At 41.7% G+C, this 21243-nt stretch overlaps 1 protein-coding gene and 1 long non-coding RNA gene across 2 annotated transcripts; both read right to left on the bottom strand.

The window, feature by feature from the left end:
• Window positions 1-9039: 9039 nt before the first annotated feature.
• On the bottom strand, window positions 9040-12245 carry LOC111025374 (uncharacterized). Its single transcript, XR_002603524.2, has 3 exons — window positions 11362-12245; window positions 11235-11274; window positions 9040-9434 (listed from the first exon to the last, which is right to left on the bottom strand). It is a non-coding gene; the product is annotated as an uncharacterized LOC111025374 (long non-coding RNA).
• Window positions 12246-18435: 6190 nt separating this feature from the next.
• LOC148213108 (uncharacterized) lies at window positions 18436-18999 on the bottom strand. Its single transcript, XM_088123226.1, has one exon. It carries the CDS (start codon window positions 18997-18999, stop codon window positions 18436-18438), a length of 564 nt encoding a protein of 187 aa, XP_087979352.1.
• Between the last annotated feature and the right edge of the window lie 2244 nt (window positions 19000-21243).

Below are 21243 nucleotides of genomic sequence, written 5' to 3'. Positions count from 1 at the left end.
AGCAGTGAGCATTATTCCATAAAAAGGAACAAAACAATACTTAAATATGGAATGCCTAGAAAAAGCGCCACTTGGTGGCCTTTTTCTTTTGTTTTACTCATCGGATTAATCGAGAGAGTTTTATAAACCTTGTTTCGTTGTTGACGGAATGTTGTTTTGTTCATGTGTGCTTAGTCATGATATTTTCTAGGTAGAAGTATTTGCATCAACTGGACAGCATGCTGGGATGTTTGGTGGATAACATATATCATGTTTAGTCTTACAAGTTAGGGTCATATAAGCATTGACATTCTATGGACTAGGCTCCTTATCATACATACTTCATGCCTTGTTTGTTGCTGCTAAAACTACTGTATGTTTGTTAAACATGCTGAATCATAAAAAAAACTGTGAAAATAGTCTCTCGAGCAGCTTGGGAGGTGTTTTTATGTAAAATATTTTTTGTCTTCTTTTTGCGAAATTTTTACATTTTCTTTAGGAATTTTTTGTGTAGATTCCAAATCTAATTTTTGTTTTTGCATTTGAATTTTACAGGATCAAGATCCGACCCTCGTCAAAATTGTGCCAGGTGCAATTTAAGAGAAAAAAAATAGATTTTTTAGTAATGGATTAGGGCTCTCGTGTGCTTTATGTGGGTTATGTTTAAATGGGCTTTGGATTGTTTTTAAATAAAAAAGAGGCCCAATTTTAAACCCAATTATGTTTTTAATATGTTTTAAAACATAAAACAAAAAGCCCTAAGATTTCAAATTCCCCCCATTCACAATTTTCACCACGATTTTCTCACTGTTTTCAAATCTTCTATCAAGAAATCTCAAAGAATCTTAGAGTCTCTCTCATATCTCTCTTTTTTCGGCATACTTAGGGTTTATTGGAGGGATTTTCGTTGTTGATCGTAAAGCAAACTCGAGAATCATGGTAGGTTCTTCTTCCTCCAAGGCACACGATAAAGAGAATGAGAAGAAGAAAGTGTTGTTGCCTCCACCAACTGAACCGAATATGATTCCTCTTGAACCTCCTAGAATTTCTCATGAAAAGCTAGTTTTTTATCCTAGGAAACAAAAAAGAAAATATGAGGAAGCTATAAGAATTAACCCTAGGAGAAATCTATCCATAGGTGGTACAAATTCTAAAAAAATCAATATGGAATCTAATGATGTCAGGGTTAATAAAGAGGGTCATAGTGAGACGAAATTAGGAGGAGTTAATAAAGTGTATCTTCGAAAAAATCAAACTTTAGAGGAAAAAGGTGCTGCCTTAGATGAGCAAATCGATAAAGTTCATGACAGAGCGAAGATGTTCAGTAAAAATAAAGAAATTAGGGATAAAGGGAATGATATGGTTTATGCGAAAATTGAGGAATTGAACATAAAATAACAAGAATTCATGAAAACTCAAAGAAAGTGAGTGGGGAGATTCAACTTGAGTTATATAGCATGAGTATACGTCATAGGATGAATCTTTCTCAAGATAACCTCGTTTCCGAGTATTTAGAACTGTCCATCCCTCCCCTACTCTCCACTACTGTTGTTGTGCATGTTGAAGGTGAAAAACAGGTTAGTGGGGACTCAGAATACGACATGGAGCCCATGGAGCATTCAAATTCAGCCACGGTCGAAATTCAATGCCAAATTGCACCTGGCAAAATTATGGATGAGACTCCACCGGCCATTCTACAAGGTATTTTATTTCCATCTTTTCCAGATCCTATCTTGACTAAAAAGCCCCTAGTTTTTTATGATTCAGGATAGTAAAGGACAACGTCGAAAATTGCCAAAATTTTGGTGGCGTTGAATGAAGCAAGTGGAGAAGATCCATTAGAGGATGATGTGGGGCTGCACAAGGACAATTGAATGTTGATGGAGAGGATGAAGATCTTGGAGAATTGCCCCAAGAAGTGCATGGAGATGAGTTTTGAAGAGGAAGAAGACAATGACGATGTCTCTTAATATGAAGTGAGAGTACGAACTTAGGTGCACGAATCTCAGCAAAATAATGAGGAGCTCCTTGTACAAGAGCAAGAAAGAACATCCGGTCCTGTGGATGTCCCTAGTGAGGCCATAGAGGAACCATCTTCCTCTTCTTCACAAGAGACTTCAGATGAGGAGGTGAGCTTGACCGAAGTGGTGAAGAAAACACAAAAGAAGAAGAAAGTGGCAAAATTTGCGCCTGGCACAATTTCTAAGCCTAGGACCCGAGCTGCTGTAGCATGTTTGGCTGCCCAAAAAGAAGCCGAGGTTGGTCCATCTAAAAAAACCAAGAGGGTTAAGGTGCAAAGAGGGGTAGAAGAGCCACTTGAGGAGGCCAACGAAGAGGAGCCTTCTATCGAACAAACACCATCAAGAGTAAAAAGGGTGAGATTGGAAGTGAGGAGGCCCAACTTCACAACATGTGAAATTCTACTTGAAAGGGGTTTTGATGAGGCCCAAGAGCCGGTGCCGGAATATGTTAGTAGAAGGCTTGTAAAGAATGATTGGGAATCGTTGTTTGCCTCAACTACACGTGTATCGGAGGCCTTGGTGAAAGAGTTTTACAGTACCATCAATCCGAACCTAGGGGATGTAGTGAAAGTACGGGGTAAGGTACTAGAATTCTCGCCTTACATTATTAATACTCACTATAGTTTTTTGGATGTTTTTAATGCCATAGGTAATGAAATTTTGGTACATCCATCAGACGAGCAAGTGGAGGAGGCGCGTAGACTTATTTTTAGACCACACAAGACATGGACGGTCTCAACCATGGGAAAGCTTTCCTTGAAGCCCTTTGACATGAATGAGCAAGCGACAGTTTGGACGTATGTGGTGAAGAACCAGTTGATACACTCTTCTCACGATTCCCCCATTAAGCGTAATAGGGCAATGATGGTGTACATCATAATGAAAGGCATTGAGTTCAACTTTCGGAAGCTCATAAGAAACAAAATTCGAAGTTCTTTCGAGAAAATAGTAGGTCCTCTTGTTTTTTCTAGACTAATAACTGAGTTATGCTTACATGCGGTAGTTGAGGCTGATGATGCGAATGTAGTGACTCCTAAGAAGCCGGTCACATCCCTAAGAAGAGTTCGAGGGTATTCCATTGTTCAAGAGTATGATTCTCCGATTACCGCCTCGGATCCCGAGACCCGAGGGGTGGTGACTAGGGAACAATATGATGAGCTTAGGCACAAGTACAAGCTTCTTTTGGTTACTCAATGTGCCACATTTGAGTTCATCAAGAAGATATACGGTGATAAAGAACCTTCTTTCCCCGATGAGCTTGCAGCCAATTTACCATCCTCTTCCCGTCTTCCTACCGATTACACCGATGATGAATCTTTAGATGATGATTAGGGGAGTATCTCTCTCTCTCCTTACTTTGATACTATATATGTTGATTTTGATCTTGTACATTAGGTTAGTTTGTTAAGGTTGTTCTTTTATTTTGTATGTTAGGTTGTTTAGTATAGGTTGTTTAGATTAGCTGGCATGTTAGATTTTGTAGGTTGTTTTTGTTCTTTTAGTTTGCATGATAGGTTTTTTAGTTTAGTTTTTGTTTTAGGTTAGTTGTTGGGATGTTGTGCTGTTAGAAAGGTATATACGTTGTATTTTTGCATATGTTTAAAGTTCAAGCTTGCATGCTTTCTTGTTCTAGTTACTAGCTTGTCTTTAGCTTCCTCAATGCATCTTTTCTAACCTCTCAACATGTTCATCTTTTTAATGAAATTCTTTCCTTTGTTCTTTGTTTTTGTATCATGTCGATGAGTATTCTTAAGGGCATGAATAGGTTAGATTTTCTAGTTTTATGATCAAGCCATAAGTCATTTTCCATGTTTTTTTGTTTTGGTTATAAAACTGTGTTCTGCTTCTTTTTGTTTTGAAATCTTAACTTTTTCATTACTTTGGAAGTCCTTGTCCATTTTGTGCCAAAATTTTGCATCTCTCAAAATTTCTTTCCTCTGTGAGGACATTGTTTCCCTTAAGTTTGGGGGGGACAATGTGTGTCTTTTTATTTTAAGATAGAAGATGTTTTTTACATTTCGAAAAAGAGTCAACAAGAAAATGCAAGCAATAAAAAAGAGTCTTATGCAAAAAAAGAGTCATATGCATGAATTTTTTTCCGAAAAAGAGTTCGAAAAAAAAAAAGTTCCAAAGAAGAAAAGGCAAGTAAAAAAAGTGTCTTGAGTGAAAATAATAGTGGGGGAAAAAATAAAAGTGAGAGCAAGAAAAGAGCGGTAAGAAACATGAGACGAAAGAAAACGTACTTACTTTTTCACGAGTCCCACTATAGACATTTATTTTCTTTAAATGGGTGGTGTTAGCATCTTGGAGGGTATTAGCCTACATATTAACATGACTTCGTGAAAACCATTGTTGACATCATTTTATGTCGGGTTGCTACCTAACAAGTTTCTATGAGTGGCTGTGGTTTGAAACTGATGTTAGTGTGTTGAAAGCCTCAGGGGCTAATAGCTGGTCCACTTGTCTTCTTGATGTAAAACTTTTTGAATGAAAATGGAAGTGTGCATATTCATTAGTTTTGTAAAGAGTTTTGTGTTTTAGAAAAAAAGGAGATTTAGAATCATTTTTATTTTCAAAACAAAGGATGGATTATGGTATATTGGCTTGAAAGTAAAGTTAGAACGTTTAGCTTGTGGAGCCTTTCCTGAGACTTATATGATTCATTTACTTAGAACATTTGGATTGTTGATCATTCATCTTTCTAGCATGTTGATCGTTTTAGATTTGTTGTTGTTGTTTTTGCTTGAGGACAAGCAAATGGCTATGTTTGAGGGTGTGCTAGGGTTGACCTTTTAAAGTAAAAACATGTGTCGGTAATCCTGTTTGACCACGTTTTTTACCTCTTTCCCATTATTATTTGCCAAAAAGAACCACATATTCTTAAAGTAGAACACGCACAGATTATTTTTGCATGAAAGTCAAACTATGGTACTTTAGAAAAAATATGAGATAAATGCGGTCAGAGTTGGAAGAAAATAACAAAGTTCTATTTTTACAGAATTGCGTCTGGCGCATTTTTGGATGACAAAATGTCAAAACGCACGTGTTGATTAATGAATGGCAAGGAGGACATTTCCCACATGTTCAAAACCGTGAGTCTAAGTTCAAGTGAGGTGGTTAGGTGAATCTCAAACCTTTTCCACCTAAAATTGAGTGGTTAGGTACCAACCTATGCTGCTATAAAAGGAAGCCATCCATCCATCAGCAAATCATCCCTTCCAAGCTTCATTTCATCTTCTTTTAGATGTTCTCTAGTTGTAGAACATGTTTTTAGGGTTTAGGTTCATGTTCTAGTTGTTCGTTTCTTTGTTGTTCACGCTTTTACCTTTTGTATTGCTTTTAATTCAAGTTCTTACTTCCGTTCTTTGTTCATTCTATTATTTTAAAGTTCTTTAGCGAGTTTCAACTCCCTTCACGCTTGAGATAGAAGAGGGTCTAGCTAGAACTCATTGTACGACTTATTAATTCATTTAAATTCAATGAAAAATACTTTCTTTATTTTTTCGTGCATTTACTTTCATTTAATTATGTTCTAAATTAGTTATCAACCTCCTTGTGGAATGCCTTAGTCAAATCATTTGATTTGCAACACGTTCAGGATTTTGGCCAGATTGCGCTTGACACTTTTTTGGGTTGATTTCTAAAAACTTCTCTTTACGTCTTTTTTTCCATATGGCCAGTGGGAACTTGATTTATATACTAAAGTCCAACCTTGGGATTGGTGAGTTAGGTAAAATAATAAGAAATCAATATTGGATGTGACTTAGGAATAAGCGCATAAAATATGGTCCTAGGCATAGGCCCTCTGACCCATAATGCAAATGAGTTGGTAGATATTCTCTAGGATTGTAAGCACACATAGGAATATGATTGTAGGTTACCCTAGCCTCTACAGCAACCAAAAGCGGTAGTGAAAGAGTATAACTCAAATCCCAAGAAAAGCCAGGAATTGCGCTTGGTGCTTTTTCCGAACATAATGTGTTTTCCATGTTTTGCATCAAACCTAAGGTAGGAGACAAGGAGGTTGAGTTTCATTAAATTTCTTGTTAGTTAAAACCCCAAACGACAACATTTCATCACATTTTTCTTCCTAAATCACAATTGCATATTTGAACCATTTCACTGCGTTACTTGATTTTGAAATGCAACAAGTCCCTGAGGATTCGATCTTGGATTACTTCCGAGTATTACTTGTGACCATGTGCACTTGCACGAGTCTCTAATCTTTTTAAAGGTAGAGAAAGTCCCAACAATGCCCGAGACATGGATTGCCTGCATGCATGCAGATTTGAACTGTTCTATAGGGTATTGGATTGTTCATCGAGAATGATGTTGAACACCGTAGCCAATGGCTCATTGTTAGAAAAGTCGGTTAATGAGATCGTCAACATTTTGAATAAGATGATAGACATCAATGACCAAGGAGAAGTAGGAAGGTCATTACCAAAGAAGCAAGTATCAGTCAGAATCTTTGATTTGTACACAGTAGTCTCAATGCAAGCCCAAATGGCGGCTATGGACCATATGTTAAAACAACGACAATAGAGAAGGAAACCAAAACCTACTTCAACAGTGATTCTTGAACTCTCTCCTGTTTTACATTTGGTAAGGGGACGCACACTGACGTGCAGTAGCTGGTGGGGCACGCTGGCATAGGCGATGGCACGGTGTGGCATGCAGGCGTGGGGGACAGGGAAATGCGCATGAGGCGCGTGGTCGCTGATAGACGTGCGAGGAGGTAGGGTGCACGAGAGTGCTGACGAGTGTGTAGGGGTGCCCAAGCGCTGTCGGGGTGATGAGTGTGCAAATAAGTTAGGGGGCGCACGGCGTGAGCGGCTAGGCGCACTTGAGTGCTCGACAAGCGGGGTGAGCATGGGCGTTGGGGCAGGCGTGGGCGCACGGCATGTGCAGTAGTTGGGCCATGCATTGGAGGTTTGCACGACAAGGTGGTGCGTGCAGCAAGGGAGTGTGCGTGGTGGCGTGCGCCTGGCTGTGCGTGCGATAATGGGCGATGGTGCGCGTGGTGTACGTCCTACGGCTGGAGGCATCCGCAGCAGGGCTATGCGTGCCAGGCGATTGCGTGGGCCTCGTGGGAGCTTGGTAGAGTGGAGGGGTGCGTATGGAGGGCGAGCTATTGTGCGATCAGCGCGATGGTGAGGCTGTATGCGTGCGCACATGGAACTTCGAGGATGCGATGGTGTTGTCCTTGTGTCATTACTTGGTTCCAAGAAGTTGTTGCAAAATATGATCTTATCATATACTTCTTTTTGAAGAGGATTCGTCCTCGAATCAAATTGGTGACCTGCACATAAAGAAACCAAGTTAGTATCTTCAAAATCAAGATTTAGATTATACTTACCATGTAGAGCACTCTTGAAATCCTGAGATGAAGAAACTCTTTGAAGGCTTTTATGGATTGGTATTAGGAAAGTTATTCGCTCCTTCCAAAAGTGCGTCCAAACCCATTCACTTGGTTTGTTGACTTTGTGCTTCGGTTTCCTTCTCCTCCATATGGTGTTTGTTACTCGAACACTACAACTCAACAACTTCAGTTATCGGTCATAGCATGGTTTATAGGACCTTTTGAACAAGTACATTTTCATGATTCTTGGCCATATCTTTATTCGATCATGATCGCCTAAAAAAAAACGAATCAAGTTAGTATCATTGAAATTTAAATTTATCTAATACGTATCTTGGAAAGTGTTCTCAAAATCATGCGAAGCCAGTGGGGTGCGTCTTTCTTGCTCCATCTTGTAATGACTCTCCATAGCTTTCAACTCTTCTTTTGTTCGACCATGATTGAGATTAAGAATTGAAAGTTCTTGCAAAAATCTCAAAACAATACAAGTTCTAGGATAAAACATAATAGTTTGAAAGTAAGGATCCTTATCCAATCTTGTCCAAATCGATTTATTTTTTACAAGTAATCCTAATATTGTTTAGTCTTTAATTTAATTTTTTTTTATTTTGACCACTTTGGACAGCCCAAAAGAAGGAGGACAGCCGCCTAGTCCACTGGGCCACCCGAGAGAGCCTTTTATGGGCAGCCCGAGACTTATGTGAGAGAACAGCCCATTCAAACAATTTCCAAACATTTTGGCAATCCACATACGTTCAGTAAACTCGTTGTATTTCACTTTTCCATTAGTTTGAGCACAATCTAAGCCGTACACAACATGCACCCCTCACCTAAAGTCACCCCTCTTGTCGCAAAGGTTACTGTTTTGTTGGTAAGAAGTCTTTTTGTGTGTGTTTGCACTACGAGTACGATTTTGTACATCTGGTATCATCTATACCAGTGACCCTTAGTAAAAAAAACTAAAAAAAAAACAAAAAAACAGAAAGAACTTTTGCATAAGTTGCTTGTAGGCTTGTGCTTGCTTGTTCAAAGGTCGAGTCGCCATGAGCAATAAAGTGAGTATCTACAAGAGGGTATCCACACCAACATCCACCCTACAAAAAAGTGAGAAACTGATAGGTCAAGTAAGGGAGCGAGAGATAATTTTATTTATCATACTAACCTTTACTTGTGTAGTGATGGCGACAAAGGAAAGTCTCATGATTCTCAAGAAGAGAGAGGCAAGGCCAACGTCAGTGATGAAAGGCTTAAGGAAGCTCAAATCCAAGCCTTTTGCAAGGTTCACACAACGACTTGAAAATCTTACTGAATCCTTACAAATAATGAACACACGTATTCAAGGATTGGAAAGGCCACAAAGAGTGCCACACCGAAGAAGACCAGTGAGTCCAATAGAGACATCCGACGGTTCCCAAGAATAACAGGTAGGTACTTTAAATGAATATTTTGCTAACGAAGATCATTTTGATGTAGGTCCTCCAATAATAGCACACATTGGCCAAGGGAGAGGAAGATTACCTAACCGAGAGAGGCAAAGAAGTGAGAACTAACTTAGGAGCATAAAGGTGAAAATCCCAACCTTCCATGTAAAATCTACACCCGAAGAGTTGGATTCATGGGAGATGGAAATTGAGTTAGTGTTTGAATGTCATAATTCTGATGATGGCAAGAAGGTAATTCTCGAAATCAATCATTTTAAAGATTACACACTAACTTGGTTGAATAATGTGATATCTCATAGAACGAGAAACAACGAAGGTGTAACGCCCCAGAACATTTTACACTATTCTAGGTAACGTTAATTAAACCCCCTGTCAAATATTATCTCTAAACCCGAGATAAACAACTCCCTGTGAAATATTTATATAAAATAAATGAAGAACCCATCCCGAGTCATGGCAAACAATAGGTGGGAAACTCCCAACAATCAAACAGAACAAGTGGTTTATTGTCAAAACAATAATGTATAAACCATCTAAACCTATGTTAAGCGAAAATAACTACGCAGCCTATGGTCCTCTCTTGTCATGCCTCCTCCACGTCATCGCCATGGTCGTCACCAAAATCTCCGCCTGAAAACAATAATTGCAGAGGGGGGTGAGTATATAAAAATATACTCCGTAAGTAGCCCTCACCAACCACACACAAACATCATACTCAAAAATCATAAAAGAAAACATTCATGGTCATGCTCTTCATTACATTATACAAACAACCATAGACATGCTCTATAAGACTCGATGCTAACCACAACCATATACAATCAACTACCGTCCACGTGGCATCTCTAACATCTCAACACCTCTATGCTTAGCTTTCCAAGGCTACTTTGTTGGTAGTGTCGGCCCCTGACCATTTTTACCCAGAGCCCCGACACAACTACATCAACCTCGGCCACTTATCCTCAAGCCTCGCTGTCTTTACAATCTGTTGGCCCTTGACCATTTTTACCCAAGGCCCCAATAGTTTCCTTGCAAAAGACTCCTCGCATCGACCCTCGACCATTTATATCCGAGGCCTCGATGTCTTTACAATCTATTGGCCCTTGACCATTTTTACCCAAGGCCCCAATAGTTTCCTTTCGAAAGACTCCTCGCATCGACCCTCGACCATTTATACCCGAGGCCTCGACGCTCATCTTTATCCAATATTGGCGTATCGACCCTCGACCATTTATACCCGAGACCTCGATACCCAATTAGTGACGTATCAGCCCCCGACCATTTATACCCGAGGCCCTGACACTCACCCATTCTTCTTCCATAACTTCCAAAACTTCACATATCATTTCTAGCCTCCAACCAAGATTCTAGTACCAGCTCCCTGATAAAACTAATCACCACAACGTCCATCCACAACACATCATCTAGTATGATTTCAATGCATCACGAATCTCGATAACGCATAATTTGACAACAACCAACCTGCTCACAACATAGAGAACACAAAAGCTTCAACAAATAACCTTATGGCATGCTTCACATAACATACTTTTCACAACATAACAAATCTTAATCACTTCCAACCATACAATATCAACAAATTCCTATGCAGACAACAATCATGGATACAAGTCATATACATATCCAATAAATAAACACAGCAAGCTACAATAACAGTATCGACCTCACAACCATGTCCAACAATTAAAATAGTAAGAGAAATACACTTATAATGAAAATCAGCAGGAACAATTTCTATTAGCACACATCAACGCACACACTCGCCTCTGTACTACTTACTTTTCATTACTCGATAGGCCACCAATTCCAATCATGGCCCTCTGTTAAGATTCAATCACATCATTCCCAAGTCACCCACAATATCGAGTACGAACATCCAAATGACTAGTTACGTTATCACTATAGACAAAACATACGATAACAAACCATTACTACCAGTCCGTTCCATCTATTCAGCCACCCCAACCAATCTTTCAAATGCATCGACAAGCCAGCCACACATCTAATCAACACACAATTATCAAACATGCTCTTCATCGTACAAAACAAAGAAAATAATCCAGTAGCTTCCAACTAAGCAAACATAAACTAAATAACATAAAACTATCACGTGCATTTTCAATCCCAAGACATGCTTCCAAACATCAAAGCTTAATCACTTCCAACCATACCGAGCAGCAACTTTCAAGGCACATCCAATTATCATGATATAAAATATTTTCCTAATATATAAAAGGAAAAGAACAAAAAGAAACAACAAGAATGCAACCCAACGATAACAACTAGAAGTCCTCAAATGATGCCCAACAAATTCTAAATACACGAGATATTCAAGTATAGCAAAGTTAAGCACGTAACCATCTCAATAACACCTATTAACACACACACCCGCCCCTTGGTGCTACTTACTCAAAGTTCTAATGCGCCACTAAGCTCGCCAAAAGGGTTCCTAAATCCAAAAACAACCAAACTTGGGTTAGTGTTACTTTTAGAAACACTTAATTTGCGACCAAACTAAGTTTGAGTGATTCGTTACCTACAAACCCACACCGAATCACTTGGTTTAGGAGTAGGTCACTTCCAAACAGGTTCCACACCACAGAAACGACGCCAAATCGGTTCAGGCTTGCTAGTCCAACGCCAGGTTGGGGTGGGTAACACTAGTTTGGGTCCTGCTAGGGGTGGGTCGACACCGAACGTCATCGGGACGAATGGGACATCATGAAACTCACTCCCCGACGCAGATTTGGACTTTTCAGATTCGTCGGAGCGTTGCGTCGCTGGTCGTCGCCGGAGAGGAAGTGCACAAGCACGAGTCTTGCTGCAAATCTCACCAGATTTCGTTGGCAGCCCCCGGAAACGTTGCAAAAGCGCCACTGTCACTGCAAACACGCCTGAATCACCATGGGGAGCTGCTGGAACTTCGCCAAGATTGCAAATCCCGTCGGAATCACGTCGACCGCCGCCGAGAACGCTACAGAACACGCCGCCAGAGGAAAACGCTCGACCTGCTACTGCTTGCCACCAGCCGCTGTTGCTCGTGAATCGCTGTTGGATGCTGCCGTCGCTGGGTTGCGTCGATTGCAGCCGCCAAGAAGAAACGCCGCCAGGAATCGCCGTGATCTGCTCGCCGTCGATGTCGGAGTCTGCTACTCAACTTTGTCGCCACTGGGTGTTCAAGAAGCCGCCGGATCTGGGTCAGATGCTACCGAAAACGCAAGGGCGCCACTGGGTGTTCGAAAAGCCGTCGGATCGAGAAGAACCCGTCGTCGAGGCCGCCGCTGCGTGCAGTTGCGCTGGTATCGCCGACTGCCGGAGGAAGAGAAGAAGAGAAGGGGGTTGGCGGCTAGGGCAAGGGAAGAAAGGGGAAAAAGAAGAAGAAGAAGGAGAAAGGAAAAAGAAAAGAAAAAAATAACAAAATAGATTTAGGGTTTTAATATTTTTTTTTTCTTTTAATTTGATTTCATTCTTTTTTGTTTAGTTTGTTTTAAAACCTATAGCCCAATCCCCAATTCTTAAATGAGGCCCAAATAAGTAACACAAAATCCCAAAACAACAAGTCCAAAATTTCACTTTAGAAATCAACTAAACCCACAACAATCCGAAATAAAACAGTTAACTTGAACTCTAAAAGCCAAGAATAATAATCCAATAAATAGAAATTAAGAGTCCCAAAACCATGGATTTAAGATTTAAATAAAAGTCTCCTGCACTGGTCGAGAACTTAAATTATCCTAATCCAACAGAATTAAACTAAATTTTAATTTACCCAACATCAGAACTCCGAAATTATAAAATCCAAGAATTAAAATTTGTAATGCCCCACGACATTATATACTATTCTAGGTAACGCTAAATAATCCACGTGTCCAACCTTAATTCTAAATACGAGATAACCAACTCCCTATGAAATAATTTAAATACAATAAAGCTTCGACTCCCATAATTCCACCAAAAAAATATCAATTTAATAAACTGTCAAAACTTCGCCCTCCGCGGGCAATTTCAAAATAAGACATCTCATGTTCGCCTCAGTGGCTAGGATTCTTAAACAAATAAAACAATTGTACAACTAAACTCCAACGACAACAGTGACGCGTTTAGCAATAACATCCATAAAAAAAAAAAAACAATAGTTCTAAAGAAAACAAAATCGCTCCTTGGGTCAACACTTGGCAATAAATCCTAACACTACTCGTAACAAACGACCCTTCCCTCTATCCTCACTATCTCGACTAGTGATCCCTCCTCGGTCAAGCCCCCTCCACGTCATCACCACGGTCGGCCCTGTTCACACCTGAAACAAATAAGGATAAAGGGGGGGTGAGTACATAGGTACTCCGTAAGTAGCCCTTCCTAACTAACACAACAATCATGTTCGCAGTCACGACATATAAAATAAAACAATTGCAAGACAATTAAATATACAGCGAACGATAAGAACAATAACGCGACATTTACATACAAACAACCATGAAAACAATGGCAAGACAATTAAATAGACAGCGAAAGATAAGAACAATAACGCGACATTTACATACAAACAACCATGCGTCGGAACTACCGAGACTACATCCATATGATTCACTAGCCCTTGTCCCACAGTACTAATCCACCCTCTACACCCCCTGTGGTACTCTCCGTTTAACTTCTCGAGGCATGACGGTTCTTGACATTTATTCCCAGGATACCGCCCCCCCCCCTTTTTCAGTGCTTGATGTTCGACCTTGCCATTTATTCCCAAGGCCTAGAACTACTACTTCGCAAGCACCACTCTACTTTAGTCCTTCAAGCCTAACTCCTCGAGTCGCATTGGTCTCTGACATTTATTCCCAAGACCTCAATACTCCTCTACAGAAACTTGACGTTCGACCTTGCCATTTATCCCCAAGGCCTGAACTATGCACCAGTCCTTGACATTTATTCCCAAGATACCGATGGCTACCCGGCGTATTGGCCCTTGACATTTATTCCCAAGGTACCAATACCCCTCCACAGAGACTTAAATTTTCGGCCTTGCCATTTATTCCCAAGGCATCCACTCAAGGCTTGAATAACCCAGCGATTCGTACACATTTGCAAGCTAGGCTTCCCACAGGTTAACGAGCCACTAGCCCGCCCCATCACTCTTGGCAACTTTCACTAATTCTCCCAAGATCACCTATAGGTAAATTTCTCACATTTCAATTCACAACACAATCCACCAGCATGCTTTGCATTGTAATAAACAACTTCAAATCCACAGTTCCCAACAACACAACAGAGACAATTATCAGACTATCAATATGAGCATTTCGTTCCCAAATTTGCTACAACATGCCATGAGACAATTACCACCAGCCACAATAATCAACATAGTCCAGTCACATCCAACGATAAGGAAACATGCATTCTCACAATATCCAACAATGAAAACAGTGGCACATAACTTAACAACATCACTAAAAGTTCACAAACCAAGAACTAACAACTCATATATGCATAAATGAATTACTCAATGCAACAAAAACAACACCAAGACTATCCCGTTAATGCAAAAAAAAAAAAAAAAAACACACGCACTCGCCCCCTGGTGCTACTTACCAACCACGTTCTTAAGTTTGCGTCGATCTCACACCTAAGCATAAAAACAGAAAAAAAATTCAGCAATATAAATGCACTGTTCAGCCTTCGAGAACAACTCTAAGAGGATTCAAAAGGCTCATTACCACAAAGCCGACCTCGTGTAGGTGTGGGTAACTTAGATCTAGCTCGCAAAGGTGTGGGTAGCGTAAATCGGGCTTCGAACAGATGAAGGAAATCGCCGAACACCACCAAAACGCTGCTGTCCACGTTTTTACAGCAGAGAAATTCACCGAATCGACTCCCAACGACTTCGGCTCGATGCCCGTTACTACAAAACAACTTCGTTTAGATGTGGGCATCCTAAATCGGTTTCGTTTGGGTGTGGGTAATCCAAAATTATCTTCGAGCAAAGGTGGGTCAAAGAAATTTACCGGGCTTCACGAATCTAAGCTACTCGAGCCGTTGGAGTTTGTCGGATCGAAGAAAATATCACCACGAACAGCAACCACGCGCCGCCGCCGCCTGCTGCCGCCCAACGCCGCGACTACTGCTGCCCGAGTGCAGTGCTGCTGCTGACGTGCTGCTGTCCCGACGCTGCTGTTGCCGTTCTGCTGTCACAGTCGCGCTTGCTGCTCCGATGCCGCCGTTCTTCGTCGTGTCGCCTGAACGGAGTTGCTCGCCGGAGAAGAAGAATCTGAGTGGGGGGGGGGGGGTGGCCGACGGCTTCAACAAGAGAGGAAAGGGAGGAAGAAGAAGAGGAAGGAGAACAAAGGGGCTAGGGTTTTTTTTTTGTTTTGTTTTAAACTTTTAACTCCTTTGGGCTTGGGTTCTTTTCCTTTTGTTTAAGGCCCACTTACCCAATCCCTCCTTGTTAAAACAAGCCAACAATAGAGTTTCGTAATTGGCCCAATGGCCCAAAACAAGTGTCACATAACGGAATCCGTACTAAACCATAATTTAATAAATAACTACACACGACCAACTCACCCCCATTTCTGTAGCAATTCACAATAATCGAGATGCCACACTTAAATTAAATAAGATAACTGATGAATCAAATAAAATAAAAAAAATGAAATAAAAATCTATTTTGTTATAAAAATTTCCCGGAACTCGAGGCAAGCTAACCTGAGTAACGCGGGGTGTTACAAAATTATCAGCTTTGGGAAAAATCCGAAGACACTAACAATATCATAAAATTAACATACCCGAGGACGCGGGGCGTTACAGAAGGACCCGTAAATTCTTCGATCGAATTCAAGGAACTTATGAAGAGGAGATTTGTGCCACCACACTACCATAGAGAAAATTGAAGGAGACTTAATAAGCCCTGTCAAGGCATCAAAGATGATCAAATTCAAGGTCATGTTGATGAGCCTTTTGCAACTAGAAGAAGATGAGGAGACCACCATGGCCCGATTTTTAAATGGTTTTAACTCGGACATAGCCGACAAAATTGCCTTACAATACTGTGAAGACATGGAGAAACTTCTACACCTTGCCGTCAAAATAAATCAACAGAACCAAAGAAGGACTAAAAGGTATGTCAAATATGCCCTTGAGACCTTTAATAGCAAAGTGGAGAGCAAATCCCTATAGTCCAAACCGAAGGATAATTATGAAAAAGGAGAGTCATCCAAGTTTAAAACCCAATCCGAAATTCCTAAGACTAGAGCAAGTGAGATTAAATGTTTCATGTGTCATGTAATAGGCCACATAAGCCGAAATTGCCCTGATCAAAGAGTCACGATACTTAAGGAAGGATAGCTAGTCACGGATGATGAGGTGGAGAAATTAGAGGTTGAGGACATAAAAGAAGAAAGTAGTAAAAAATAGGAAGTTGAAGAGGATTCAAAAGATATAGCGTTAGTGGCTATGAGGAACCTCAATGTGTGGAATATAGGGAAGAACTTTTAGAGGCACAAAGAGAGAACCTATTTTCATACTAGGTGCATAGTAAACTCCACCCCATGTAGTTTTATCATTGATAGTGGGAGTTGTACTGATGTTACTAGTAAGGATATATTGGAGATCTAACGCCCCGCGTTCTCTGGCATGTTTATTTTAAGATATCATTGGTGCCTTTGGATTTTTTCCCAAAGCTGATAATTTTAATTCTTGGATTTTATAATTTTGGAGTTCTAATTTTGGATAAATGAGAATCTAAGTTTAATTTAGATAGTCAAGATAAATTAAGTTTTCAAATTTTGGAGAATGATTTTTAATTAAATCTTAATCCTAAGTTTTGGATTTAATTCTCTCTTTTTGTTTCTATTATTGGGTTTTAATTTTAAGTTAATATCCAAATCCTTTTTAAAGTGGGTCTCCTTGTTAAAAAAAGGATTAGGAAAATCTCGTCTTATTTAAGGTCATTAGTCATATTTTTGGTTTAATAAAATTATTTTATTTTTGGTAAAAAAATAATAAAACAAAAAAAAAGGAAAACAAAAAGAAAATCAAAACCCTAAACCCCCTTTCTTCTTCTTCTCAAAACATACCCCAGCCGTCAACCCCCTCCCCCTCTATTTTTCTCCGTCCAGCCCATCTCCTCTCTCCGGTGACGGCAACAGCGGTGACCGGTGGCGCTTCTCCATTCGGTGAACCCGCAGCAACAGCAAAACCAGGCCGACGTTCCTCGATCAGCAGCAACACAGATCTTCTACGGCGTTGCGATCTCTCCTCGAGTAGCACGGCGGCCGGGCGACGAGTTTTGCAACAGCCACGATCTTCTTGGTGTTTTCTCGGCGTTTTCTGGCATGGGTGTCAACATTCAAGCAAACCCGACAGTTCGACTTAGATCTGACAAGCAGAGGCAGCGCGTGACTTCCCTGTAGCAACCTGTGAAATTCCGACGGCGACTCTCGGTCGTGGGTGTTTTCGATGACCCCGTACAACATAGATCTGTGAAGCCCAGCAAGTTCCTGTGACGTTCTTCTTTGTTTCGGTGACTTTCAACATTACCCATCGCTTTCTGACATTGGAACGACAAGCTTAAGGCCATTCGAAGTCTATTTTGGGGTCAGGAATTAAGATCGAAATAAAAATCTCTCCCCAAATTTGGAAGCTTAATTTCTCTCAATCCTACAAACTAAATTCTTAATTTACCCCAAAATTTGAACTCCAAAATTATAAAATCCAAGAATTAAAATTATCAGCTTTGGGAAAAATCCAAAGGCACTAATGATATCTTAAAATTAACATGCCCGAGAACGCGGGGCGTTACATGCCACCTACACCAACAATGGTAAAAGGCTTGAAAAAGATCCACCAAATGAAGGAAACTTCATTGAACCCATCAACAAATTTTGACCATATTGAAGGCCAATGAAGAACCTACTAGGGTCAAGAGGAAGCATGAAAGGGAAGAGAAGCCAAGCGAGTGGCCCTCCATCTAGGACAAGCCAAACGAGAGGCCACCCACACGCACACATAGACAGGCGCACGGTGTCACAATCGCTTTTCAAAGCAGCTCGAGCGATTGTGCGGCACTTGCTCTAGCTCAAACGAGCAAGTCAGCCGGGAAAAACTGTAAGTTGCGGACAATCTCGGTCGTGGGTCTAGCCTCCGCTCACGTTTTAGGAGAAAATTGGTTTTAGAAAACGTGAGAAAGAAAAACAGTTGAAAACATCTTTAAAACAAGCATTGTAGACATTGGATGCAAGAAAGCTTTGATTGCAAGAAAGTATACAACACTTGGTCGGGGGGAGGTTTGATGACTACTTGGTCCCCCCTAAGGTACATTATAAGGCATTTTTGGTGTGGCAGGTGTAGACGTCCTAAGTGGCGAGGAGTCACTCGGTGGCCTACAGGGCCCGTGTGAACTCCGATTGGCTTGAAATTTGGCGTGCTTACATATCTTACTAATACACACCTAGTTCCAAAGCCGCTCGGCCAAATTCCACCTACAACCCCAAAAACCTGATACAAGAAAATTACACTAGAAAGCTTTAAAGACATGAAAGGAAAGCGAGTGGTGAGGATGGTTTGGACATGCGGCCATGGGTAACACACCCTGGACAAGCATGCCCACAACATTCTCCCCCACTTAAACGGTTGACGTCCCTGTCAACTGCTGCAGCTTGAAGTCCTCGATCTTCGTCTTCCAGGCTTCAAGGTCTTCTTCTCGTTCCCAACTGGTCTCTGCATCAGGTAGGTCCTTCCATTTGATGAGGAATTCTCGAACTTTTCGAACGGGTCTCCCCACCTTTCTGGTTCTCTCTGCAAGGATCTCTTCTGCTTCTTTGTCTTCCTTCCGTTTGAAGTCGATGGCAGGCCGCACAACAGCATTGCGTTCGTCATCCTCAAGGTCGGGGTGGTAAGGTTTTAAATTGCTCACATGGATCACCGGGTGAATCTTCATCCAAGCTGGTAACACCACCTTATACGAGACACTCCCCACCTTCTTAACGACTTCCACGGGTCCCTCGTACTTTCTCACGAGTCTCTGGTCTTTGCGTCCTCGGAAACGAATCTGTTCTGGCCTCAGCTTGATAAGAACTTTGTTGCCTACTCGAAATTCGAGAGGGCGTCTCTTGCGGTCGCCCATTTCTTCATATGCTTGGAAGCTTTCTCCAAATATGCTCGAGCAATTTCTGTCGTCTGCTTCCATTTCTTTGTGAAGTTATGGGCTTGAGGACTTTTCCTCGCATACGGGTGGTCAAGAATATGTGGCATAGACGGCTGTCTTCCGCACACAATCTCAAAGGGGCTCTTTCCTGTTGAAGAACTTGTCTGGCCGTTAAAACAGAATTGAGCCACATCTAACAGCTGGACCCAGTTCTTTTGTCTGGCATCGATGAAGTGACGCAGGTATTCCTCAAGCATGCTGTTGAATCTCTCTGTCTGACCATCAGTCTGTGGGTGATAACTCGAGGAAATGTTCAAGCTTGAACCCAGAATAGAAAAAAGTTCCGTCCAGAAGGTTCCTGTAAATCGGCCATCCCTGTCGCTAACGATGCTCGTCGGAACTCCCCATAGCTTTACTATATGTTTAAAGAATAGCTGCACCGTCAGCTAGGCGGAACACGTCTTGGGAGTCGGAATGAAAGTTGTATATTTGGAAAATCGATCGATAACGACAAGAATGGCTTCATGTTCTCCTACCTTGGGCAAGTGAGAGATGAAGTCGAGCGACACACTCTCCCATGGTCTCGTAGGAGTTGGTAGGGGTTCAAGCAACCCTGATATTTTAGTCCTTTCTACCTTATCTTGCTGACAGATAAGACAGGTCTTCGTGTATTACATCACATCTTCCCGCATATTTGGCCAAAAGTACCCCTTTTTCAGCAAGGCGCAAGTCCGTTGCCACCCCGGGTGACCAGCCCATAGAGTATCGTGACACTCATGTAGGAGCTTCTTTCTCAGGTCTCCCATTCTTGGCACGTACAGTCTGTTTCCTCTTGTAAATAATAGGTCCCCTTCAACCCAGAACTGGCGGGTCTTCCCGGTCTTAGCCAGCTCGACCACAGATCGGGCGGAGGGGTCTCTTTGAAGATATTCTCTAATGAGGTCACGGATCGACCCGTCCACTTTGCTGGCGTGAATGTGGGCTAACATGCACAGGGCCGCATGTTTTCCTTTATGGCTAAGAGCGTCGGCAGCTTGGTTAGACTTTCCTGCCTTGTGTTCGAACTTAAAATCAAACTCGGCTAACAATTCCTGCCACCTGGCCTGTTTGGATGTTAGCTTAGGCTGATTGAAGAAGTGGCAGATTGCACTGTTGTCCGTCTTTACCACAAAATATGAGCCCAAAAAGTACTGCCTCCAAGACCTGAGGCAGTGAACGACTGCTAGCATTTCTTTCTCTGATACGGTATAACGTCGTTCCGCATTATTCAGCTTGCGACTTTCGTAAGTGATCGGGTGACCGTCTTGAAGAAGGACACCACCTAAAGCGTAGTCTGAAGTGTTCGTTTCTACTTCAAACGGCTTCGTCACGTCGGCTAGCCCAAGTACTGGGCCTTTCATCATGGCCGCCTTTAGATCTTCGAAGGCGTCCTGACTTTCCTTTGACCACATCCAGGTCATTCCTTTCTTCAGTAACTCTGTCATTGGGGTGGCTCTCCTTGAGAATCCTTCGATAAATCGTCGGTAGTAGTTGGCCAACTCTAAGAAGGAGCGCAACTCGGTCACAGAGGTAGGGACTCTCCATTCTTGGATCGCCTTTACCTTATCTGTGTCCATACTGATTTGCCCTTGTTCGATCACGTGGCCAAGGAACGTGATCCGCTTTTGTGCGAACGCACACTTTTCCTTCTTTACGTATAGCTGATTCTGCCTTAGTTTGTCGAAGACCAACCTGAGATAGATCTGGTGTTCTTTCAGCGTCGGACTGTATACCACTATATCGTCTAGATAGACTACCACAAACTGATCGAGATATTCGTGAAAGACCTGATTCATCATAATACATAACGTGGCAGGGGCATTCGTTAATCCAAAAGGCATCACGAGGAATTCAAAAGCCCCATACCTCGTCACACAAGTAGTTTTAAGCTCGTCACCTTCTGCAATACGCACTTGGTAGTAGCCCGACCTGAGAACCAATTTCGTGAAGTATTTAGCTCCATGAAATTGATCAAACAGGTCGATTATGATTGGGAGGGGATACTTGTTGCGAACCGTGACTTTGTTGAGGGCTCTATAGTCAATGCACAGACGCAACGTCCCATCCTTCTTTTTCTGAAACAGCACAGGGGCTCCGAAGGGAGCTTTAGCTGGGCGGATGAACCCAGCGTTTAACAACTCATCTAGCTGCTTTCGGAGTTCGGCTAACTCCGGTGGAGCCATCCGGTAAGCATTCCTTGCTGGAGGTTTAGCTCCTGGAATGAGCTCGATTTCGTGGTCAATCCCT

The sequence above is a fragment of the Momordica charantia genome (assembly GCF_013281855.1).
Source record: "Momordica charantia cultivar OHB3-1 chromosome 1 unlocalized genomic scaffold, Mcharantia_2.0 BLBB01000001.1, whole genome shotgun sequence".
Classification (NCBI taxonomy): Eukaryota; Viridiplantae; Streptophyta; class Magnoliopsida; order Cucurbitales; family Cucurbitaceae; genus Momordica; species Momordica charantia.
Note: the sequence above shows the minus strand (reverse complement) of the source record. Positions and strands in the feature narration are given on the sequence as shown.